Source organism: Chrysoperla carnea, chromosome 1 (genome assembly GCF_905475395.1).
Source record: "Chrysoperla carnea chromosome 1, inChrCarn1.1, whole genome shotgun sequence".
NCBI classification, from domain to species: domain Eukaryota; kingdom Metazoa; phylum Arthropoda; class Insecta; order Neuroptera; family Chrysopidae; genus Chrysoperla; species Chrysoperla carnea.
Genome location: NC_058337.1, coordinates 770,800 through 796,170, shown reverse-complemented (window position 1 = coordinate 796,170; position 25,371 = coordinate 770,800). Strand labels below are relative to the sequence as shown.

General features: G+C 33.9%; 5 protein-coding genes across 6 annotated transcripts; 2 read left to right on the top strand and 3 right to left on the bottom strand.

The window, feature by feature from the left end:
* Window positions 1–50: 50 nt before the first annotated feature.
* On the bottom strand, window positions 51–3,238 carry LOC123290464 (cell division cycle 5-like protein). The gene is made up of 5 exons (XM_044870667.1): window positions 3,078–3,238; window positions 2,748–3,013; window positions 1,285–2,567; window positions 461–1,167; window positions 51–241 (listed from the first exon to the last, which is right to left on the bottom strand). The coding sequence occupies exons 1-5, from the start codon at window positions 3,120–3,122 to the stop codon at window positions 86–88; spliced, it is 2,457 nt and encodes an 818-aa protein (XP_044726602.1). The 5' UTR covers window positions 3,123–3,238; the 3' UTR covers window positions 51–85.
* A 2,990-nt stretch (window positions 3,239–6,228) lies between these two features.
* LOC123290479 (set1/Ash2 histone methyltransferase complex subunit ASH2) lies at window positions 6,229–10,105 on the bottom strand. The gene is made up of 7 exons (XM_044870691.1): window positions 9,858–10,105; window positions 9,613–9,791; window positions 9,024–9,368; window positions 8,305–8,507; window positions 7,787–8,245; window positions 7,398–7,655; window positions 6,229–6,508 (listed from the first exon to the last, which is right to left on the bottom strand). The coding sequence occupies exons 1-7, from the start codon at window positions 9,998–10,000 to the stop codon at window positions 6,404–6,406; spliced, it is 1,692 nt and encodes a 563-aa protein (XP_044726626.1). The 5' UTR covers window positions 10,001–10,105; the 3' UTR covers window positions 6,229–6,403.
* Window positions 10,106–10,627: 522 nt separating this feature from the next.
* Window positions 10,628–13,299, top strand: LOC123306094 (sporozoite surface protein 2-like). Its single transcript, XM_044887969.1, has 2 exons — window positions 10,628–10,645; window positions 11,710–13,299. Exons 1-2 carry the CDS (start codon window positions 10,628–10,630, stop codon window positions 13,297–13,299), a joined length of 1,608 nt encoding a protein of 535 aa, XP_044743904.1.
* A 3,630-nt stretch (window positions 13,300–16,929) lies between these two features.
* Window positions 16,930–19,032, top strand: LOC123290507 (protein Mpv17-like). Of its 2 annotated transcripts, XM_044870727.1 has the most exons (3): window positions 16,930–17,280; window positions 17,720–18,269; window positions 18,976–19,032. In XM_044870727.1, the coding sequence occupies exons 1-3, from the start codon at window positions 17,089–17,091 to the stop codon at window positions 18,996–18,998; spliced, it is 765 nt and encodes a 254-aa protein (XP_044726662.1). In that variant the 5' UTR covers window positions 16,930–17,088; the 3' UTR covers window positions 18,999–19,032. The 2 variants fall into 2 exon arrangements, with proteins under 2 accessions (XP_044726662.1, XP_044726661.1); XM_044870726.1 differs by lacking the exon at window positions 18,976–19,032 and having other exon boundaries at window positions 17,720–18,590.
* A 1,133-nt stretch (window positions 19,033–20,165) lies between these two features.
* On the bottom strand, window positions 20,166–24,553 carry LOC123290487 (F-box-like/WD repeat-containing protein TBL1XR1). Its single transcript, XM_044870703.1, has 5 exons — window positions 24,381–24,553; window positions 23,884–24,171; window positions 22,896–23,329; window positions 22,320–22,511; window positions 20,166–22,256 (listed from the first exon to the last, which is right to left on the bottom strand). The coding sequence occupies exons 1-5, from the start codon at window positions 24,436–24,438 to the stop codon at window positions 21,756–21,758; spliced, it is 1,473 nt and encodes a 490-aa protein (XP_044726638.1). The 5' UTR covers window positions 24,439–24,553; the 3' UTR covers window positions 20,166–21,755.
* Window positions 24,554–25,371: the final 818 nt, after the last annotated feature.

Below are 25,371 nucleotides of genomic sequence, written 5' to 3'. Positions count from 1 at the left end.
TGATAATTAATTTAATTTTCAAACTTATTATTTTTATAAATCATTTTTTTTTAGAATTAATAAAAATTTGTTTTAAACAAAAAAATTATGATGAATTCGTATTTTCTTCGCCATTAACCGTTATAGCTGCTGGGATATTTAATTCTTCCTTCTTTGCTCGGATTTTATCCTGTAGCTCACCATATCGAGCTTGTAATTCACGTTCTCTTTCTAATTGTCTATTTACATCTTCGGTCAAGGCCTACAAAAAAAAAATTGTTTTTAAAAATACAAATCCTCTCACAAGCAGTATGTTACAAATGTTTAGAAATTTAAAAAAAAAATAGCCTTCTCCCAAAATTTTCTGAATAAGCTATCAAAATCCGGTAGATTTACCCAACTATTATAGAAAAATAAACCACTTTTATTGGACCACCCGTTATTTAAAGACTCATCATAGAAATAAAAAATTAAAACTTACAGCTATTCTTCGTGGCAACGCAGCTTTCTCTTGATCTTGTAAAAATTTAAACGTAGATAATTCTAGACTAGCTTGTTCGATTTGTTCGAATGTATCTTGAATCTTTTTAATTAAGGCTTGTACACGTGACTGATAGCCACCAGTTAAAATACGTAATTTTTTCTCCATTTTGGCCGCTTGTTTTGCTTCCTTTGCCATATGGTTACGATTCTGTTCTAAACGTTTCTCGGCTGATTCTAAACGATCTTTTTTACTTGCTAGATTCGCACGTGTGTAACGATTTTGACTTGGTAAAAACAAGACTTGCGCTAAACATTCCTCCCATACTTGCGTATACGCGTCCAATGACAAGTCACCATGATTCATACCCTGTTTCACGACTTCCATTTCTTTTTTAAGCATGTTTCGAGCAACATCCAGCTCAAGTTTTTCAAAATTATCGTATGGATGTTTTTCCAGGTATGCTAAATGTTGAGCTTGTGTTACCACTTGTTTTTTGCCAAGCTGCTGGGGCGGTGTAATTGGATCTTTGACGGCATCAAAGTGTAACATTGTGACCATTTCTTGTTTGATCAATTCTTCAGCCTTTTGGAGGTCTGTTAACGAATGACTGTCGTGTGGTGGACGCAACACCGCTAAATTCACTTCAAGTGGTCGTGGAAAATCACGTTGAATTACTTGTGAACGTAATGCTAACTCTCGTTGCCCTTAAAAAACAAAATTTAATTAAAAAGGTTAAACTAAGCGCTCATTTTTCACTTGTCTGTTTATAAAGAAACATTCTCAACATAGTGCTTATGAGAAGAGTAATCAATTATACATACTTTGTGCTTTTAATTCAGCTTGCAAGCGTGCATCGACATCTGCTTGATCTTCAATACCAGTTTGAGCCGGTTGCGGTTCTTCTTCATCCTCTTGATCCGGTACAACAATTTCATAATCATTTTTGGGTGTTGGCAATGAATTTAAACCGCTTAACAACTGTTGTTTAACATTCTTCATGTAACTATTATACGCTTGTGGTGTACCCCCCACATCCAAACCTTCTTCCGGATTAATATTCAACTTATCACGGATTGGCGTCGGTAAGGCTACAGCTTGCGTTTGTGAACCTAACGGAACCATAGCACCGGATCTAGGTGTCAAAAAGCCAGCAGAACTTGGAGTACCAGCACCCGCTTCACTTCGTGCCGATCGAAACGGTGTTGCAAGGACTGTGTTTGGTGTGGCAACAGATTGAGCTTGTGGTAAAACCCCACTAAAGTCTGTGTTATGTAACGGTGTATTCAAACCCCCCTTTAATGGGGTATCCACGTGGGTTAATGCCATCATATTTTGGGCTTCTTGAAGTATACGATCAGTTTGTGGGGCAGGTGTTCTAGGCGTAATCGCCGCTTGAGGTGTGATTGAGTAATCGGCTAGCAATGAATCCGTTGTTTGAATTCCAGTTTCCGTGGCAACTTCTCGTGCCACTTCGCTGGCACGACCTAGTTTAACGACTTGTTGAAGTTCTTTGTCTGAGATTTGAGGCTCTGGTAATACTAATTTCGATCGTTTTTTCACTGGCTCTTGATTTTGTAGCATCGCTAATGGAATATCGTTTTCTTTACGTTGTTTTAATTTTTGCTTATCTTTTCGCCGTTCCCGTTCCTCTTTTTCGGTACGCAATTCACCATCTAAATGTTGTTGACGTAATTTTGAGAAATCTGGAGCGGTTGGATCTAATTCTTCGGTGGCAGTATCGTAGAATCCAATTGCGGGTCGTTTTTCAAACGGTATCTCTTTGTTGTAATCAACGCCACGTTTACGCTTGCGTCGTACGGCAACAGCAATACCCGCAGCACGTAATTCTCGACGTTTTTGTAATGCAGCTAAACGTCTGGCTTCTTCTAATTGCTTTTCACGGGCTTTTCGTTTTGCTTTTTTTCCTTGTGTGTTGGCTAAACGAGCTCTGGCTTCTGATAACATTTCTAATTCATCTTCGTCCATATCTTTTGGATCGGGACGTGCTGGTTTTGTTTCTGGATTTGGATCAATTTCACCAGGTTTTAATTTCCGTGGATCATCTGTTGTATCTTCACCTTCTTCTTTTTTTTGGGCTTGATCCCTGTTTAATAATTTATACAGAAATGGTTAGAAATAATAAATGTGGAAAAAGAGTTTGGGTAAAACGGGTTTAAAAACCGTTGAGGCGATTTCGGGGAATCCCCCCGAAAATCAATTTGATTAAAATTGATTTTCTTATTTCTATATGACTACATCTTTTCGGGATAGACTATTTACTTACAAAAGATATTCGTAACGTTCTAAACATTGAGCAGCTGTACGACCAATAATTGGAGCAATTGTTCTCCATTGTGTTGGCATTAATTTAGCTAAATGTAAAAGTTTCTCATCTTCTTCTCGAGACCATTCGGTTTTCTTAATGCTCGGATCCAACCATTCAAACCAACGGGCTTTGCACTGTTTGGCTGATTTTCGATGCAACAAAGAAGCAATACGTGACCATTGATTTTTGCCATATTTCATTACCGCCGCTTTAAGAATTTCATCCTACGAAAAAAAATTACATTTTGAATAAAAGAAAATTCGTTTTTAGGTTATAATTAATACTTACTTCTGTGTTCCTCCAAACACCACCTTTTATCATAATTCGCGGCATTTTCGATTATATTTGTTATTTACTTTCCAATATTTTAATTACTTTCTATACTTTCAAAAATATTGATCAAATGATCAATTCAAAACTTCAAATTTTTTGCAAACATTGACAAAATTTGACATTTACAAAATTGGTTACTACAAAAATGAGTGCGTTCAACCGAATAACTGACATATTTTAGTGTGAGTTCACCTCTAAGCAAGAGAGGAACGATAAATGGCAGAACTATATCCGATCAAAACCATTTTAGAACCTATAATTTTTATCAAAAACATCGATGAAATTGAATTTTTTTCGAATAATTCATAATAAGTCAATTTTTGTACTGTATACCGGATGTATCCTGAAAAGACTTGTAGAATGTGATTCAAATGTTTATAGTTCCATAGTAATTTCATGGAGATTATTGGGATATCGTTAATTCACCGTCTGTCGCTCTGATATCCGTTTTTTTCTTTTAACGAAATCTAAGTTCAACGGTTTTTATTGAAATGACGAAAACGTCCATATACATTTAAGATAGTTCTGTCCATTGTAATCAACTTTATGGAAAACATTCTCTTATAAACGTGCAGTATTTCCAGAGTCGGATTAACCATGTTGGGGCCTCTAGACAGTAAAATTATCCCTTTCCTCTAGACAGTAAAAAGTCCCTTCCCAGGCGTTTGAAGATCATCTGCTCTTTTCAAGTTGGTGAAAGGATGTGAGCAAAAAGAGACTAAATGTAATAAAATACAATAAATGAAAGAAAATAGTTTAATTAACCCTCTTAGTTGATATTTTATGATTACTCTCTGAATTACTTTCTCCTTTATAGAATTTTTTTGGACGCCTTAATATTTTTTGGAACCTGTTGCCCCTGAATATGAAGTATTTCATTAACTGATATCATGCGTCGAAAAAAATCAATAATATATGGTATTGAGGATCCAAATTTTTCAATTTAATTTTCTGTTTATGAAACATTTTCATTGCAGATCCTCTAGACAGTTTCCTAATTTGTGAACTCTAATTATAAATATCGATTCAATAATCGATTGAAATACACTTAAATTAACGCCATATTTTAAATTCATCAAAATAAGCAAAGTGGGTTTACGGCCAAAATACCTTAACTTGTATTAATTTAATACAACAAAAATAGAAAAGTACGTCTTGTAAAGAATGTTTTAATAGGAACTGCAATTTTAAATTACGCGCCATTTGTAGTGGCATGATTAGACATTAAAAAAGAAATGGCTGTTCGTTAGTTGACAACTGAGAAATTGGAGGTTAATTAAAATGGAGCGATTCAATGGAGCACAACGACTTCAAATTTTGAAGAAATATTATGAAAAAGGTGAAAGTATTGAAGAGACAGTTCGTGAAATGCGTAAAATTTTAGGCAGTGAAAATGCTCCAGATGAAACCATTGTGAGAACAATAATAAAAATGTTTGAGGAAAATTGCTGTTTAAATCATGATAAACACGTGACTGAATGAAAAGGAAAGCACAACCACATTAATTTGAGCTCAGAAAATGGATGTTTCCACAACAAATATGCATCGAATCTTTTTGTGTGAAAAGTTCAATTGACATCAAGATCTGAAGCCGAAACAAGTCCACGATTGAAGTTTTCTAACAGACGAAATTCAACGTTTTATAATTGAAATACCGCAAAATTTATGCTCAAGTTTTAGAAAATTTTATGAATCCGATGTTTTTTTTCATTTTTTAAGCTCATTATGCTTTATTTTTCAATAAATTTTTCATACTTATTCCAAAAATATATATTTTTTTATTCAAAACTCAAAACTGGCGTACTTATTGCAACAGCCTTATCTTTGTTTTTTTTTTCTAAATCTGAAATACAGGAGTAGGTTTGGATTCCCACTGAGGATGTGATAAATTCTTGGGTGAGCAATCATTGGAGCTGGTTAGAAATAATGAAAAAATTTCACAAAAAGAATATTTATTGTTCTTAAATATAAACATTTCGATATCTAAAGTACTCGTTTAAGTTTAAAATTCGAATAGCCATATTTTTGACCTAACATAAACACATTACTCTGTCAAACGTGAAATCCCTACAAAATAAATGCAAATAATGGTCCAAAAGACGGTATAAGGTTGATCTTCACCCATCTTATCATAGTTTTTCTATCGAAAAATGTTCATGGCTATTTTTTATTTTAATCAATTTTTTCCATGCACGGTTTTTTCCAAGCAAGTCTATTAACCCTGGATCCCATGAAAGTTCACTTGTTCCAGGTATGGAACACTAATCTCGCACTTGAAACATAGCTAAGAACACTCTCCATTAAATTAACTTCCAAATGAAACAAAAAAATCAAAATCGGTTCATCCATTTAGGCGCTACGATGACATAGACAGACAAACAGACACACACACATAGCGGTCAAACTTATATCGCTTTTTTTTTTTGGTTCGGGGGTTAAAAATGATTTTCATCCATCTAGAATATTCTGAACTGTTTTAAAATTTTAAGGAATGGCTAGGAAAGCTCCAAAAATGTTTTTAATACAAAATTTTGTTGGAAAAGTCGCTAATTATTTATGATTGGCGGGAAGTGATTTATGGAAATATGTAACGAAGTAGCGAAGCGAATGTCTCATCTGGTTATCAGATGGGTGAAAGTAGATTTTAGACCGTCTCCTGTACTATATTTACGGGATTTCCACAAACAATTTTATCTTTGGAAATTTGCTTTGTATGGAATCACCTTACAATTTATTTCTTTCTAATGGGACGTTTAGACAAATTTCGATAGAACTTTCTAGTTTTCTATATTAAATAATTTTTAATTAAAATGATATTCAATTTCAATATTTCTAAAGAAAGTTTTTAATTAATTTTCATTGAATTATTTACAATTTAATAATCATCGAATCGATTAACGATCGAATCATTTTCTCCAATTTTAAATTTCTAAATATTTTGAAAAGTTAAAAAATTACAATTTTATTTTCCTTTAAATTATCTACTGCTTGTTTTAGTTAGATTGAAAATTTTCTGAAATGATTAGATTTAAAAAGGACTTTTTAATGTCCGAAATTTTTGGAAAAAAACTTTCATTGGGAAAATTTTTAGCAGAAAAAATATACATTACAATTTTTATAAAGATTTGACTTCATAATTAATGTCATCTATATCATATCATTACAGGCCCGTGCGAACGACGAGGGGGAGGTTCACCCCCCCCCCCCCACCTCTCCCTATTATCCTTTAGAAAAACAAGACAAAAAAAATAGAAAATCGAAACAAAAAAAGATCACTATTGTCATACAGTGAAGGTATCCAATCGTAATTTTCCATCATTTTCGACTAAATATAAAATATCTGCTAAACTTTGTTCGCTTATTGATTCTTCAGCTTTTTCACACATCTGCAAAAAAGGAAATTTATATTATTACTCTAGCAAGTTTTTTTCTGTCCTATCCTTATCTTCCTTATTCCTTTATCAAATTCCAGGATTCACTTAATTTTGAAACTGGTCAACAGTTAAGACCAAATCCATTTAGGAGTCAAAACCGTAATCGAAATCAGTGATAAATGGAATAACGGAAGTCAATGCTCGCGCCAAAAAAGGACTCAACGCTCGTGTATGTACAGACTGAGTCAGCAGAAAATTATTTCTGGATCACAATCAACATACCGTATATCGATTTGTTCCTGTCACATTTACAGGATCGATTTTTGAATCATCGCAATATTTTATCAAATTTTGCTTGTTTTGCACTCAACTTATTGTACTATACAATTTTGCACGATGATTCCCGTGACATCTGTAACGATGAAGACAAACTTTGGGCAAAACACACTGCCAGACAGGACACTAAAAATTTACACTAAGTATTCGATACTGGCAATGAAGGTACGTCTCCAAATGTCTGTCAAATGTTATTTCACGTTCTGGTAGTTTGTCCTGTGACCACAGCGACGAATAAACGCTACTTTTCAAGTTTGCGTCGTCTCAAAACATATCTTAGATCGAAAATGTCTGAAGATGTGTTAAACGATTTAACCTCGCTCAATTTACATCGCGATGTAGAGGTCGATACGCGAGAATGTTCTCTTACTCGAAAAAAAAGTTTTTTGATTTTATAACCTAACATAAAGAACAACAATTTGAAGCCCCTCCTACCTACCTTTGATAATTCCTGTAAATTGACATATCGCTTAAAACGACTATCGGCTATAACGAATTGTACGACTCGTTGCAATGTCGTTATAACCGTTTTTTATTGGAATAAAAATAAAATAAAAAATTTTACCGGTCGATATGAATATTCATCGATTGATGGTGCATTCTTAAATGTTGGTCCAAAATTAACGGAAACTGTTGATGATTTATGTAGAGCAACGGCTGGATAATAAGCTCCACCATAAATATCCATAAAAGCAACACCTTGACAAACACCATTCTTAAAAAATATAATTTGACTGCCGACCAATGGTTTTAAATTTTTTAATGATTCCGCTACATTATCCTTTTCCTCGTAATATAAATGACTCTTAAATTTCACCAATGGCTACAAGAAAAATAGCATTTTTGTTTAAATTTCATTTTTATTTGTCTGTTTATAAAGAAACATTCCCAACATACTGCTTATGAGAGGAGATTTTTTTAAATTTTGTAAATTTCACTTGTTTAGAAACTTACCCGATCTTTGTACGTATTCGGAACATGTTTAACTTTGCTTGAATCCGGTAAAATAATCATAAAACCTAACGTATCCCCTTCCCCATATCCAGAACTATAATGTTTACCACAAGATTCATGGAATCTTGTACCTTTACGTGATCGCCACGAATAACCAAATTTATCGTATCCAAGTGGGGCCTGTAAATTTGCATACTCTTGTCCCCAACCAATCCGTGTTGCAGATCCTTCCGGCATTTCTTCAATAGTCGCCTCCCAATACCACACACCTCGTGTAACTGCATGTGTGGCTCGAACCGTACAATAACCTTTTTCGCCCGTAACCGCAAGACGATCTTCAGATATTTTAAGTTGTGGTGCACGATCGTGTAACGCTAAGAGGACAGTACTTGGTGCTAACGGGCGATATAACCATCCGGGAATTGGTTTACCCGCCCAATCTGGACTTTCATCAAACTCCTGTACATAAAATTAGTATTAAAACTTAAACGTAAATCGAAAAATGGAGATTAGTTTACCTGTCGAAATGGAGCATGAGGATCCGGTTCAGCCAGAATGTAACGATATCCGTCTTTATTATAAGGATGTTCCAAAGGATAACCATGGGCTGGAAGTTTTGGTGCACCTAGATCCGTATTTCGTCCTTTTTTATTGACAGGACCCGTATCACCAGGTAATCTTCGTTTAGCTGTACGCCCTTTTACACCCGTCTGTAAAGCCACTAAATTTTTTTCGAAGTATTAATAATTATATTTTTATTCGAAAAGTTTTTTAATTTGAGGATTCTACGGAATCCGTAACACCCGGGTTTAGCTATCAATTTGAATTCTTCCAAAAACAATAAATATAAAACTTCAAAGGGGTACTGCAAGTGGATCCCTAGCATCTAGACCAAGGGATCTGGATGTGTCCTACTTGAAAACAACCTGTCAACCGAAGGCGAGACGTCTCCGGGTAAGAGATGCTATTTTAAGCAAATCAATCTATAGGATTTTGTCGAAGCAAGACGACACACGGAAAGCCTACGGCTTCTTCGACAGGATTACTCCCACACTTGATAGATCCAAGATTTCGGACCCAAACATTCTAAACCTGCAGGGGGACGCCCTGTAGGGTTCTATAGGCGCAAATAATATGCATGGAGGTTTTATCCGTACAGCAATTCAAACGTTTCACCCGCTCCAGATAAAGGTAGGGATCCAGGAAACCGTAGAACTGCCCCCTAGAAGGTACTTACCATGTTGAATACCCATATCAGTTATTTTCAGTGAGCCCCCCTTAATCATAGCCTCATAATTGGGTTTTACAGATGTTAAATCGGTGTTAACCAAACCGAATAATTGTCCCTCCGAGGCATGTTCTTCGTAGCTGAATAAAACATGGACGTCTTTTAAGAGTGCTTTGTGTATGGTCGCGTGCCATGATTGTGTGACCCGTCTCGGCATCGTCGTCATACTTTCCCAGTGATAATCGATGTACGAGATGATATCCTTATCCTTATTAAATGTATATCGATGTGATCCATTTTTAACGCTCTCCTGTTGTAAATTCGCAATCGCTGTCTGGCACATTTGTGGAAATACTGAAAACATGTGAAAATAAACGATTGACTGAGTTAACTATTGAAACACCCTATATACATCTATATACAGGGTGTCTACTTAAATTGGCTACATATGGAAAACTATTTTATTATGAAAAACGTTACTCTTTATAAAAATCTCTGCTTTCGAAATATAATTATGTAGAAAAATAACTAATAACTAGAACTGCCGGATTTGATGCAGGCTATAATAAGATTCGAATTTGAAAAATTTGAAACTTACATGCTTGATTTTTTTTGAAACTTTCCAAGCCGGTTGGTGAACAATTTTTACAAACAAACACATAATTCGTCATGAACGGTACTAATTTTCCAAGTTGATATCCGATACAAGATTCATGAAACCATCGATTACAGACAGCACATAATAATTCGATTATATTCAAATTACGATCTTTACCACTGCAAAAAAAAACACAAAGAACACCGGTTTTATGAATGAAAACTTTATTAAATTTTCCAACATACCAATAACAATTTCCCGCTTGTGGTTCAACATTTCTCTTATCACCATTTCCCTTATTTTCTTTATCGTAACCACTTTGTTTTAGTTTATCGATGTCGTTACCCTTACGTTTATCTTCACCGTTCGATGAATCGCTTTTATCCATGTTTAAAGCACTTCTTTGGAAGCACTGATTTGGTAGTTTTATTAAAATTAAATAATATTTTAATTGTAAGTGGTTAACATTTTTATTTAGATAATTATTTAAATTAATTGTCAAACTTTATGAATGTTATTAATTTTTTACTTTGCAGTGGTAGTGCCATCAATACTTCAGAGTTAATAAGTATTAAAATAACTTGTTTATAGATAACTGTCGGTAAAGCAGATTCTATACTTGATGTCGGTAAAGCAGATTTTATACTATATGTATAAGGACAGAAATACATTGGTTTGTATATTCACCGATAGATGACTCGTATTACTAGTAGGTCCTGATAGGTAAAATAAAAAGTAAGTGGTTTCACCCCGAAAATAAAAAATAGAAATTTGTTATCAGAAAGTTAGTGGTCTGATTTTTTTTGGTGAGTATGACCTTTCATAAGCAGACCACAAACTTTCTGATAACGAATTTCTAATTTCTGAGTTTCGGGGTGAAACCACATACTTTTCATTTTACCTATCAGGAACTAATAGTAATGCCTGATAGGTAAAAGAAAAAGTATGTGGTTTCACCTTGAAAATCAGATATTTGTTATCAGAAAGTTAGTGGTCTGCAAATTTTTTGGTGAGTATGACCAATAACTGTTTGGTAACAAATCTAATATCAAAACAAAAATTTAGAATATTTTGTCAGAAAGTAAGAATAAAATTGTTTATTATTAATTACACCTGAAAAACTTTTTTCAGATCATTCACATTATTATTTAGCTTCCATGATTTTATAAAGTTGAAGTGTTGTTTTTACACAGTGATTGTATTCTATCTCTTTGACGACCTCTCCGACCTAAAGTCAGTCGACGTCAAAGCCCTCCTGCTGTTCTTAAACAGCTCCAAATGGTTCATGGAGTAGTGGCCGGGGATGGGCCAATCCATTAACGGTATAACAACGGACTCTATGGTCTAAGTGTGTCCCACCCCAGGACAGCCACTCTAACCTAACCTAAGTGTCTTACTCGAGGGGCTCTTTGCCTACCTATTTATGTAAAAAAACTATAATCTGTGAATGATTTCATATTTTGGCTAAACTTTCTTTATTATATAAATAATTGACTGCCAATTTTTGGAAAGCTCGATATTAAATAACATTTTCTTCGTAACAACCTTAAGTACTTAATGTGAACTCATTTATTATTTTTGTTTTTAGTTATAATAAGGCCTCTAATTAATTGTTTTAAAACTAAACAAGTCAATGTTGTGTAAAACAAACATTTATTAATTAATTAAAATTCATTTAATTAATACTTATTATTATGATTAGCTAATAAATATCTAATACAATTCTCTTTTATCTGGTTCACCAACAAAAGATTTGTGAAAATGGAAAAACTAAAATTGATGATATTTATTCTGGTGAATACTTTTATTTTATTTTGTAATATTCTTTTGAAGTTAGTTGTTAAAACTATCGTCGCTTAATACTTTCTAGCGGGTGATTATTTGAAAGTTTAGATCAAAAAGAGCAACTTATTTCTTTGCCTATTTAACGGTACTTCAGAAGACTTAGTTCTCTTTTAGTTTTGTTTAACTGGAACGGATTTCATGTGAGTTATGTATGTGACTTACCTTAATGACAGATATCAATTAATGAGTGGCTAAGGATTCCTGGAACATACTGTATATTAATCAAATCATATGTATTATTTCTCCATTTAGATTACAATTGGCGGTTTAATAAGTAGGAACAACATTTTATGTAATCCATCAATAATCAACAATCAATCAAAAAAATCACATCGTACTTTTTCTAATGGGGCGTGTTTATTGGATCCATTAGGTCTTATGGGAATTTGCAAACAATCAAAGCAAAGTTTTGATGATATCAAGTGTACACTTGATTTTATGAATATATTTGGTTGGTGTGTTCCTAAAAAACTAGATTTTACACAACCAATATACATTATTAAAAATCCATCCCAATTTCAAACACCCCGATATTACCCTGATCAACAACCCCCATATTACCCTAATCAACAACCCCCATATTACCCTAATCAACAACTCCCATATTACCCTCATCAACGACCCCCATATTACCCTAATCAACCACCCCCATGTTACCCTAATACACAATCCCACTATTACCCTAATCAACAATCCCCTCATTTCCCTAATCAACAATCCCCATTTAACTCTAATCAACCACCCAAATGCTATTTTAATCCACCATCCGACTTTAAGAACCTTTTACGACCAGACAAGAAACCGTCAATAAATCTCAACGAACGACCGCCGCCATTAAATCAATATGAATTCAATCCCAATGAAATACCTCCAATAAATCCCATCCAACTACCACAAAAAGAGTGGCTACAATTGAACCAAAACAAACCATACGAATTCAATACGACTCCCAATCCCCCATATTCCTCTAATCAACAACTTCCATATTTCCATAAACAACAATCCCCATTTAACTCTAATCAACAACCCAAATGTTACTTTAATCCACCATCCGACTTTAAGAACCCTTTACGACCACACAAGATACCGTCATTAAATCCCAACGAACGACCGCCGCCATTAAATCAGTACGAATTCAATCCCAATCAAATACGTCCAATAAATCCCATCCAACTACCGCAAAAAGAATGGCTACAATTGAACCAAAACAAACCATACGAATTCAATACGACTCCCAATCCCCCATATTCCTCTAATCATCAACCCCCATATTTGCCTAATCAACAAACCCCATTTAACCCTAATCAACAACCCCCATATAACCTTAATCAACCACCTAAATGTTACTTTAATCCACCATCCGATTTTAAGAACCCTTTACAACCGCACAAGGAACCGCCATTAAATCCTAACGAACCAACACCACCATTTAATCAATATGAATTCAATCCCAATCAAATACCTCCAATAAATCCCATCCAACTACCGCAAAAAGAGTGGCTACAATTGAATCAAAACAAACCAAGTTGGCAAAACGTCAACAAGAAACCATCAAAAAATATCATCCAGTTACTGTCATTGAATCCCAATCAACGACCATCGTTTAATCCAGACCAATCACCGCAAACACTCTATTACGATTCAGAACTATCGAATGAGGATTCTAATCAACAACCGCAATCACCTAACGACAATGAATTCAATCAAAGCAATCCAAGTTTGCCAAATTTAAATCCACAATCACCAATTATTCAAACCACCAAGAAACCGTCGGTTGTTCAATCAATCGCAAAGACCTCCAATGAGGATTTTTCTGAGAAAACCGAGGAAATTGAAGACTAACGATGGTCAAGAAACACTTATACAATCAATAACATCGCCGAATTCGGATCAATCAACCCCAGTAAACATAATCAACTTAAATCATAATCTTCCCAATACTAATTTATCACCGAATCAACTTTCCGAGTCAACTATCACAATTCAATATTTATTTGTTGGTCAAAGTAACTCTAATCAATCGCCAAACTTTAATCAAAAAGAGAGGACGCACTGGAGATAAGAAACATCTTCCCAAAAAAAATTATAAGTCTCATTCAAGAAACCTCCCAAAACTTTCGTGTCATCACAACGAGAAAGTTTGATAAACCGAGTATGTAATCCTACTAAATTTGAGTCATACTTTTCAAATTTGTTGGCTGGGCGGCAAGCATGCTGAACGCTTGGGTCTGGCAGTGTATCACGACTACTGCAGGAGCTGTCACAGTGATGACGAGGAAGAGACAATGTCTCATCTTCTCTGTCACTGCCCAGCTCTTGCCATGAGGAGATGGACTTACTTGAGCCAGCCTCTCTTTGACGACCTCTCCGATCTAAAGTCAGTCGACGTGAAAGCCCTCTTGCTGTTCTTAAACAGCTCCAAATGGATTATGGAGTAGTGGCCGGGGATGGGCCAACCCATTTACGATATCACAACGGACCCTATGGTCTAAGTGTGTCCCACCCCAGGACAGCCACTCTAACTTAACCTAACCTTTCAAATTTTTCATCAAAATTAACCTAGCTCTAATAGGTTTCAAGAATTGTGTAGTCCTGGTCCCGGATTTAAGCTTTAAGTGATAGCTAGCAAAAAAACTGACATAACAGTTGAAAAGAATGACCCAAAATTAGTGTAATAAAAGTAAAGTAAATGAAATCATAACAACCTGTAGTTGATTGTCCTAATTGATTGATAAAATGTGGACTCATTTATTATTTTTGTTTTTAGTTATAATAAGGCCTCTAATTACTTGTTTTAAAACTAAACAAGTCAATGTTTTGTAAAACAAACATTTATTAATTAATTAAAATTCATTTAATTAATACTTATTATTATGATTAGCTAATAAATATCTAATATAACTCTCTTTTATCTGGTCCACCAACAAAAGATTTGTGAAAATGGAAAAGCTAAAATTGATGATATTTATTCTGGTGAATATTTTTATTTTATTTTATGAAATTCTTTTGAAGTTAGTTATTAAAACTATGGTCACCTAATACCTTCTATCGGGTTATTATCTGAAAGTTTAGATCAAATGAAGCAGCATCTTAATTTGCAGTAGTTCGAAAATTTTAATGCAAGTTGCCTATTAGCCATTTGTAACATAGAAAGATGTCCACAATTGTTTCGTTGTCATACTTGGAAGATATTGGCCATAAAGTGACAATTTTGAGGACGTGGAACTTTCAATTAGGACCAAGGAATAGTTTCACTCCCGAAATACAACCTTTTTAGGCACTGCCACAAGTGCTTTGGCTGACCCTTTGTATCAAATCGTAATCATTATTTGTTTTTAGATCATAGTTGCTGATTTAATATGTGCAAAGATTTTATGTAATCCGCCATCAATAAACAACAATCAACCAAAAGAATCAAATTATCATTGGCTTATGAATAAAGGCAAATGTTTATTGGATCCAACAGGTCTATTGGGAATTTGTAAAGAACCATTATTGAAAACAGATCTTTATGGAATCAAATGTGCAATTGATATTTTCAATCGAAAGGGTTGGTGTGATCCTCAAATAACTGTTAAAAATAAGATTAATATAACTATTTTTACAACACAGAAAACACCACTATATTACCCTGCGCAACCGCAATACACGTCCCCACCAATCAATCTTCTCTTCAAAACATCTCTAATCAATCAACCCCAAAACATCCTCACTAATCAACTTCCTCAATACAACTCTAGGATACAATCCCGGAATTCATACCCCCCCCCCGTAGAACCATCCCGATACGGCTCTAATATAGGTAGTGCCGCATTCCTAACCTTATCGACTCCAAAACATTCCCAATCAGAATATTGAATTTTATGAATAAAGATTTACGAATAATGAATTTTATGAATTGTATTACATTAAACAAATCAAAACAAACAATTGACTGAGTTAATCGTTTAAATACCATGCAAAGACAGTGTTGGTTACGTAAACGTTTGAAATGTGATATCCAAGTTTTTGATCTCGGCAAACGACCAGATCATGCCGAAAAATAAGAAAAACCTCGAAAATTTTGACCTTATTTCAGTTTTTGCCGATTATAACCTAGAAGGATTGGTTTTTCATCAAAAATTTTATCATTTTTAAAGAAGGTTAAATTTGCAATTATTTGAGATCAAGCCCGTTTTTATAAGACCCACAGTTTCAGAGATACATCTTTTCAAACTTTGTCTTTTTTTTCGAGTTACACGATTTTACGCAAAATTTCTACATACATTCTCGTTCGATTGCAATAACTTAAGTTTTAATAGAGATATTTGCCCACTCAGCACTTACCAGGGCCGGATTAACCCTCAACGGGGCCCTAGGCAACCATCAATTTGGGGGCCCTTTTTTTCACGTCCGTTCCCTTCTTTTTTCGATTAAAAAATACAAACTTTTATCTTTCATAAAAATTTTATTGTCCCAATGTAATAATATCAATAAAATTACTATCTACATTTTAAACATGTCGTTTTCTACATTTGTTTTCGGCAAATTCATCAATTATATCATCAGTATCGATTTTGTTCAATAAATCTGACTCAATGCAAAGTATACCTAACATCTCGAGTGCCACTTACACTGCTATTACAAAAGGATAAAGAAGGGTACATCAATTATACCGTTTTGCTCATGGAGGTTAGAGAGAAGGAGAACGATCGCTACGCGCTAAAGCATTAGCGCGTCTGTCCCTGTAAATTTGTAGAATTTATAGTTCATTTTTCAGCCACCAGCCGCGCTGTCGTCGGTCAGTAGTATCTGCGAAGTTAGCTGTTTATGAGTACAAGTAAATGAAATTACTTGCATAATGTACAAATTTAACAACAGCCCGCTTTTATTGACACAACTTAGCGATCGCAGCGCCTCACTTATTTTGTCCGTATTTCTGGGACATTATTGCCTACAGCGATCGTTCTCCTTCTTTCTAACCTCCATGGTTTTGCTACACAAGCACCATTTTAGCCACATTATTTTATGTAGACACTTTTTTAGTCCAACAGCCATAAGAGATGATTCTCCTTTACACTTTTACAGTCCATACTCTTGGACTATATACATTTTGATCAATAAAAAGATCTAGTTTACCCAAAATCAAAACAAAATTATGTTTATATAAAACTTACAGAATTTTTGGAAAAATTTTTCACGATGTTTCTTTAAAATTAAGGTAAAAAAAAAGTTTCTAAATAATTACATCTGTTTATATTTGTCTGTAAAAAAGTCTAAAAACAGAGTATGTAGTTTAAACTGACCTACCACAAGTCAAATTAATTTGACTTTTCAATTTTCTTGTGACAAAAATTGCACTTTCTTTGAATAATAAATAAATATTTATGTTTTTATTTATTTTGACAGGTCAAATCTTATCAAAAATGTATAAAATGATAACGTGAAAAAAAATTGATTGGAAAAAAACCGCAAAATTTTCAAATAATTTAAAATGTAGAGTAAACTACATTTTTATTCGGTAATATTTTAGATTATTCGATAACGTAATTATATAATTTTCGTATTTATTGATATTTTATTCATAAATATATAATTATTGTGAAAATATTTTCATTGTCAAACTTTGAAACGAGTCGTGGGCATACTACAATGTCTCACTTCCATCGAGCTTTACATGGTTACTTAAAAATAGCAAGATGTTACCCGTATGCGGTGCAAATGATAGAAGTTGGATTATTGATGGCAGGAGGGGATATTATCGCTCAACAGTTAATCGAAAAAACTGAAAAACATGATTGGCTACGAACAAAACAATTTGGTGCAGTTGGTGCTCTTTTTGTGGTATGTGTATTTTATATTTTAAAACAAACACCAATTTGAATGTCCCGGTAATGTACTTTATTTCGTCAGCAATAGATGTCAGGAAGAGAATTATATTTTGCAGTCATGTTTCAGTTTCTCCTGAAAACACGGAAAAAACGACGTTTTGTTAAAATGAAATTTAGCTAGGTCAAAAAAAAAATCACAAAAATGTGCAGAATTACTTCAGCTTGAGCTTTTATTTAATTTTTTTTTATTTTATGCATAGTTTTTTTGTAATTTGTAAAAAACTTATTAAAACCCCACCCAAAAAGGGGGCCAGGAATGCCCCTGAGAGGTGCACTTTTTTTTACAAAGTGTTTACAACCCAATAAACAATTAATAAATAAAATTTCAAAGATGCATTAATTTTTTCTTTATTACCATGATATAAAGTGAAAGTAATTTTTGACAAATCTAGGGACCTGGTACAACAAGTTGGTATAAAATATTAGAAAAAAAATTTGGTCATGGTATGGTATGCGGCAAGCATGACCCTCGTTTAACACGAATCGTTGGTTTAAAAAAAATGGTCGCCGATCAAATATTATTTGCACCATTATTTCTGGGTGCATTTCTTCTATTAATTGGACGACTCAAATGTAAAAAATGGGATCGAAATGTGGAAGATCTTAAAACACAATATCCGGCTGTTTTAACCTCCAATTATATGATTTGGCCGTTTGTGCAACTAGTAAATTTTACGTTTGTGCCACTTCACATGCAAGTATTACTCGTGCAAACGGTTGCGTTATTTTGGAACACATACCTATCGTGGCGTACAGCCAAAACGGGAGACGGTCAAGCCAAATTAGATATTCCAGATGAGGAAAAAATCGATTCATACTGGTGTAGACCCAAAACATCTACACCGATAGAAGAAGCCGAACCAACTCCATTACCGCCCAAATGTAAGAAAAAGGAAGAACCTGAGCCACCAGTTGTACCTGAAACTCCACCGACTGATGAAGGTAACTTTGATGAGTGTATACCAGATGAGGATAGTAAAATTGTAAAACCTCCTCCTGGACCACCTCCGTTAACTCCCACCAACATGAATAATATGTTTTTCCTTATTCAAGCAGCCATGTTATTATCAATAATTTTCCTGACTTTGGGTGATTAAAATATTACCCAATAAAAGTTTGCAAAACGAAATTTGGAAAACTAAACAAAATTTCTGATAAAATATTTCAAAAATATGAATAACCGTTTGGGGGCGGGGGTGTAAGTGTAACTTTCAAATAGTTCTTGGACTTTTTTCGAAATTATTTTCATTATTTTCTTGGCTGGGGAAAGGATACTTTAGTTTCTAAGTGTATTAAATTGAAGAAAATAAAGGAATCTCTAAATCAAATATGCGTTTCAATTTATAGTAAAACTAATAAGTGGGAATAGTTGGGAAACATCACCGATTTTAATGAAACTTTTTAACTCCCGAACCAAAAAAAGGGTTTAATTTAGGGGTTTAATCTGTGTCATCGTAGCACCTAAACGGATGAACCGATTTTGATTTGTTTTTGTTTCGTTTGTATGATAATTTAATGCAGAGTGTTCTTAGCTATGTTTCAAGTGCGAGTTTAGGGATCCGTACCCAAAAATATGTACGGGATTTTTTTAATTTTTTAAATTTCACGATTTTCCTCAAAATGTAAGTCCCAATTTTTTCTGTTGTAGATTGCGATGAAACAGTTCCGTAGGATAAAATTTAAACTAAAAATGATTAATAAAAAAATACACTAAATCGTTAGCGATACAGTTTTTCAAGTTTTAAAATTTTCTATGAATATTTTGTGAAAAATGAATAAATCGAAATATATATAATTAAAACGGATTTTTTGTTTCTTTTAATTTCCTAATTTTTAGGGTTTCGTTAAAATAGCAAGAAAAGGTCGTTGCAGAAATTCAACAATTATTTTTTTATTTGTCATTATTCGAACCTTAGAAGCAGAGATATTCAAAAAAACGTCACCGAAAGAAAATGTAGAGATAAATTGTCCCAAATCCGTGTGCAGAAAGTTGTGCGAATCGTTCTGTCTGTCTGTGGCATCGTAGCACCTAAACGTATGAACTATTTTGGATTTTTTTTGTTTCGTAATATACGTTTAAAGTGTAAAGTTAGGGTTCCATACCCCAAAAATTTCTCGTGGTTTTTATTAAATTTTGTAAATTTCATTTGTACAACGAGAGAAATTATTTAAAATAAGTGAAAACAAACTATTGACTGAGTTAATTGTTGAAATACCATGCATAGTCAGTGTTGATTTCTTTATCACATAACACATACAAACATGTGACACATACATAACTGATAATCAAGTATAGTACATATTATAAAATTTCCGCCTAATTGGCGCCCTCACGGGTAAACAGTGATGTTTACGAAAAAATGTTTCAAACAAAAGTTGTTTAATTTTTGATAAGGAACATTTTTTACATTTAAACTTTTGTTCTATCTCTAACGGTTTACAAGATGGGTCCGTATCATTTACGAACTCGACCTCACTTTTTACGTCCTGAGTACGCTGTAAAAATTTCAGCTCGATATCTTTTTTCGTTTTTGAGTTATCGTGTCCACAGACGGACGGACAACCGGAAATGGACTAATTAGGTGATTTTATGAACACCTATGACAAAATTTTTTTCCTAGCATCATTATTTTTAAGCGTTACAAACTTGGGACTAAACTTAATATACTATGTATATTTCATATATTCATGGTATAAAATTAGCCTTCTCCCATAACTTTTCAAATATATCATCAAAATCCGGTAAACGTACCCCGCCATACCTAATTTTGGATTTTGGAGAGAAGGTATAGTGCAATAATTAATTAATTTTACAATAAAATTACAAATTTCCCCTCCCATGTTAAAATATATATATTTATTGTATTTGTAAATATATAAAACCAATCATTGACGAGACACTACAGTAAAACTTCTTTAAACAAAACAGGAAATTACAAAAACATTATTATTATTATTATTATTATTTCTATTTATCGAGAATATATTCGGGAACAATTTGTATGTGTGTTGTCGAGAGAACTTCGATGGTATTTTAAATGTATCGACCTCATTTTAGTGTTTTATATCTAAAAGACCGTGGGAAAGAAAGGGTTGCTATGCCAAAAGATTGATGCATACTTGAAATTTAACGTCATATTATCGCTATCGGTTTGAAAAAACAGGAAATTTATCGAACATTATGACCACTTGATTACATACTCAAAAAGTTTCAAGAATGTATTTATCATTTAACAAAACACCCTGTCTGGCCCACGGTCTATAGAATGTTATGGAGACAAGTGATAAGATCTCGATTAACAAAAATGACAAAATATTCCATCGATTACGACCACGACGTCTGAATATGAAAAATTAAAAATAATATCTTACGCACTAAAAATTTAAATAACATTTATCTTTTTAATGAAATCAAATATATAGGGTGTGCTTTTTAAGTTAACATATGCTTGAAATTCGAAAAATGTTAGGTATGTGGGCGTACATCTTACGAACATTAAACTTGATCTAAGTCTTCAAGTTCAATGAAAAAGCTCACTCTACTCGTTTATAACTGGTAATCGATAAAAGAACAATTTAAATTAGAAAGCTGTTATTGATTAAAAAAAGTTACATTTTTTATTTGAAACAGTTTTTCCGCAAATCATACAGTTCAAGTAAAAACATACTGAAAAGTTTTACCCCCAAAATGTATTTCGTTTGAAGCATTTACCTCGATTAAAATTTAGTTATTGAGTTTCAAGCATATGTCAACTTAAAAAAAGGGGACACCCTGTATTTAGTTAAAAAAAACATCTGTGATTTGAGGATCATTAGCGTAAATCTTTGCCTTGTATGATGAGTGACAATTGTATGAAGACAAAATTGTCAAAAATCTTCTTACTGGGATTTCTAGGCGAAGTATTTTAACAGTTATTTCAGCATGGTTGAAAATTTGAGAAATTTTTTCCTTTAAGACAAAATACTCGTTGTATAGGCTTTTTTTTTTGGGTTAGTTTGGGTGGGTTGAAACTCCCCTAAAACCCTCCATCATGGAGGATGAATGTTCTTGAAGGTATAAGGAATACCTAGAAAAAGCGGACAGAAAAACGGACTGTTCGACAGGTTTTGGATTGTGGTATTGATGAATTTAGATTCCGGAGATAAATGTAAATTTTACCGTTTCTTGTTGGGGGGTTTGGGTTGTTATTGATTATAAATGTTCCTTTAGGACGGATTGTCCGACAGATTTTCAACATTTTACACCTTTTTTCAACTTATTACTTCGAATACTATGAAAACATTCGTAGTTTTAAAATTGACTCTTGTCCAAAGCAACAACCTCTCAAATTTCCAACTTCGCCCGAGAATAAGACGGCCTGATCTCCTTGATCAAGATAAAGTTTTCATGAAAAAAACTAAAAATACAGAATTTACTTAACATCTAAATTAACTTTTACGTAAATCTAAAACGAACACACTGCCATCGGATGCACTAGCACCCACTTTATCACCCCGTGAATTCCAACATACTTCAAATATACCCCCCGTTCCTTTATACGAATGGACCAATTGTCCTGATTGTGTTGACCATATATGTACACATTTATCAAAACTACCACTCGCCAAAAATTTACCATCCGGACTAAACGCAACCGAATAAACGGGTTCCGTGTGTTTGGTGAGCGTATGAATACATGCGCCACGTTCTACATCCCATAAACGAACAGTCGAATCAAAACTGGCCGATGCTAGAATTAAATTCATGTTGGGATTTGATGTACCCGGTCCTGTTGGGGACCATTTAATTGTGTAGATTTCCTTTGAATGTGCTTGGAGATCGTGAACGCATGTGTCTTGTTTCATGGACCATATTTTTAAGGTCATGTCATCGGAGCATGATGCTAGTAAATTTCCTTGTGGGTCCCATTTTATTGCGTTTACTTCATTCTGGAACATAAATTCACAAAATATTAGTGAACGTTTTTTGTTTGTACACTCTGTATCACTTACCGTATGTCCTTGGAATGATTTGATAGGTTTGTCAACATTAAGTTTACAAACATGTATACACTGATCGGTTGAACAACTGGCGAACGAAACATTAGTTTGCCAATCAACATCAAGAGCTGGTGCAGAATGAAAACTAAACTGTTGAGTACATTGTCCACTTGAAGCATCCCAAATTATTGTAGTTTTGTCCACCTGCAAAAAATAAAAGGACATCAATCATTTTAAGAGAAAAACTAGCTCAATCTGGATGCGGAATTCCCTTCCCCATGGCGTCAAATAGGCTAGAGCAGGCATGGCGAGTTATTTTAAGTCGAAGTCACCATTGTTTTAACTTTATTGTGTGTCTCTTTATCCAAATCCACATTACTCATAGAGGAGGAAGCGAGACGGGTATACGACTCTTCTACCTATCTTTGTTTCTCTAATAGTAATGAGATAGGTAGGAAAAAAATGTTGTCTCTCTGTCTTACTCGTGTTTAAGTTACAGAAGTTCCTGGATTTCTTTAAGTCCCGTTTGTCCATGCCTGGGCTAGAGAAATAATATATAGGGTGCTTTTTTTTAATTTAAATACGTACCCCAGCTGATAATATATAATTTCCCCGTTTATTCCATTTCAATGCGAATATCGGTCCTTTATGCTGTCCCAAAGTACTGGACAATCGACCATCTGTAGTCCATATCCGTGCGTAACCATCATAACTACCGGTCGCTAATAAGTTACCATCACAGTTCCAATCCAACGACGTAACATCCTTGTTGCTCGGTACTTCTGTACCCCCCTTCTGGATACAATGCCGTAGTATCAATTGATTTGGACTACTCGATGTATCAGACATATCCCATATTCGTGCGGTACTATCACCAGATCCAGACGCTAGTAAATCGGTGATGGGATTCCATGCACAAATGAATACTTCGGATTCGTGACCACGTAATACGGTTGACTTTGATGGTGGAATTTCTATACTATCGTCCACTTCCATATTTTCATTTTGTGTGGAGGCTGCCGCTAGAAAATATTACAAGATACATGGTTATACCGGGTGTCTTCTTTGGAACATGATTTTATTACTTTATTGTAACAACAAGTGAAATTTACAAAACCCTCGACAAATTTTACGGGTACGGAATCCTAAACTCACATTTGAAACATATCTAAGAACCGATTTAAACCCATTTTAAAGATCGACGCCTATTTTTGTGGTTGTTCCCGGTACGGAGCCCTGAACTCGTACTTGAAAGATAGCTAAGAACACACCCCATTTAATTACCCTTCAAACGAAACAAAACAAATCAGTTCATCCATTTAGGCACTACGATGCCACAGACAGACAAACAGACACACACGCATAACGGTTAAACTTATAACACCCCCATTTTTGGTTCGGGGGTTAAAAATAGAACGAAAATGATATAGACTCGGAATTTCGTTGGTTGGGTTGAATTTGTCGACTATAAAGGAGTTGATTGGTTCAAAAATGGGACACTATTACAGAAATTACAAAAATGGGACACTATTACAGAAAATTTAAAGGAAGAACCAAAAAAAATAAATAAACATACTTTCTTCGCCATTTGTATCTTGAATTTCCGATTTAACCGCTTGTTTCTGTTGATTCTGTTGATTTTGTCGACTAGCAACCACATCCGGCATAACAGCATCAATTAAACTTAAACTTTCCACTAAACGTTGTTCCGTACCATCTTCTCCGATACTTATTTCCGCTTCGGTATATTGTAAACCTTTTTGTATGATATTCAGAAGGGCAGCAGGTGGTACTAGGGCTCCATTGATATTTGATTGTGATATATTTGATTCAATACCAAATGTATATGCAGAATGTACAAAACCTGTACAAAAAAATTCAATTAATATTAGAAAAGTACCCTAAAAATGTCCCGTTTTTCCTCCGAATCCTAAAAATAATTTCCATAAATATTTTTATGTTAAAATGTTTGGTTAAAAATTATCTAGATAAGTCCGAAAAAGTGAATAAAATAATAAAAAAACTTATATATTTTTACATATTGAAAAACTTTTTGTGTCTTTTAATATTTACCTGACTCTTGTAAGTATCGATAAACTAAAAAGTTTACTTCATCACTCGAAAAACTCATCGTTTATTTTTAAATAAATTCATGTAAAAAAAAAAAAAATAAATCCTTCCAATAATATTTGTTGCGACCAAAAACAACAGATTTACTTTTTTTTTATTCACTTCACTCTTTATAATTAAAAATAAATGTAATAAAATTATTAAAACGGCATTTTAAAACCGCAACTTGAAGTCTGAACGATGTGTTTACGTTATAGAGATAAAAGGATGTTTACCAAACGTACAAACCATAGAGTTCATATTGTGTCACACAGTGCTATACACACACGCATCCATGGCTGCGTTCATTTGAACTCTAAAGATGTAGCCGAAAATTGTTTCATTTGAACTCTAAAAATGTAGCCGAAAATTGTATGCAATATTTTAAATTGTTAAATCTATATTACAGTAATCCTAGCCGGATAGCTAAGTAGTAAATCGCATTTTTGGGGGGTAAACCGACTTTTTGGTTACGCTTAGGATGATCAAAGATAAGCTTAAATTTGAAAAGGCAAGATGCTACCTTGGTAAAATCAGACAATGTATGCTCTTATGAAAGGCAGGAGAAGAATGGGAACATTCTCTTACTCTCTCACACGGTACCCAGTCACCACCATATTGCTTATTGTCACTTGACAGTTCGAATGTAAACAAACAATCAATATGGCGGTAACTGCAGGGTACCGTGTGAGAGAAATTTCCGAGAGTGAGAGCATTCTCCCACCCTACGCCTACCTGCACAAAGAGCATACCTTGTCTGATTCTACCAAAGATGCTACCCCTTGTTATACCATGTATATGAAATATACCAAGGTATACTAAGTATAGTCCCAAGTTTGTAACTAGAAAACTTGAATATTGAAACAAAAAAAAAAAAAAAAAACACATTCTTTTTGATTTAAGATTTCTTTATTTTCTTTAATCGAATACATTTAAATATAAAAGTGTTCCAGAA

What these genes read in the sequence shown, in the direction of transcription:
- LOC123290464 (XM_044870667.1), bottom strand. Translation starts at nt 3,122, where the DNA reads ATGCCGCGAATTATGATAAAAGGTGGTGTTTGGAGGAACACAGAA. An exon ending in GAACGTTACGAATATCTTTT is followed by an intron (nt 2,568 to 2,747) that starts GTAAGTAAATAG and finishes ATTATTAAACAG; the next exon opens with GGATCAAGCCCAAAAAAAAG. An exon ending in CGTTGCCACGAAGAATAGCT is followed by an intron (nt 242 to 460) that starts GTAAGTTTTAAT and finishes TTTTTTTTGTAG; the next exon opens with GCCTTGACCGAAGATGTAAA.
- LOC123290487 (XM_044870703.1), bottom strand. Translation starts at nt 24,438, where the DNA reads ATGAGTTTTTCGAGTGATGAAGTAAACTTTTTAGTTTATCGATACTTA. An exon ending in AGATACAAATGGCGAAGAAA is followed by an intron (nt 23,330 to 23,883) that starts GTATGTTTATTT and finishes AATATTTTCTAG; the next exon opens with CGGCAGCCTCCACACAAAAT. An exon ending in ATTATATATTATCAGCTGGG is followed by an intron (nt 22,512 to 22,895) that starts GTACGTATTTAA and finishes TATTTTTTGCAG; the next exon opens with GTGGACAAAACTACAATAAT.
- LOC123290479 (XM_044870691.1), bottom strand. Translation starts at nt 10,000, where the DNA reads ATGGATAAAAGCGATTCATCGAACGGTGAAGATAAACGTAAGGGTAAC. An exon ending in CTCATGCTCCATTTCGACAG is followed by an intron (nt 8,246 to 8,304) that starts GTAAACTAATCT and finishes TTTTATGTACAG; the next exon opens with GAGTTTGATGAAAGTCCAGA. An exon ending in ATGAATATTCATATCGACCG is followed by an intron (nt 6,509 to 7,397) that starts GTAAAATTTTTT and finishes CCTTTTTTGCAG; the next exon opens with ATGTGTGAAAAAGCTGAAGA.
- LOC123290507 (XM_044870726.1), top strand. Translation starts at nt 17,089, where the DNA reads ATGTCTCACTTCCATCGAGCTTTACATGGTTACTTAAAAATAGCAAGA. An exon ending in CAGTTGGTGCTCTTTTTGTG is followed by an intron (nt 17,281 to 17,719) that starts GTATGTGTATTT and finishes TGACAAATCTAG; the next exon opens with GGACCTGGTACAACAAGTTG.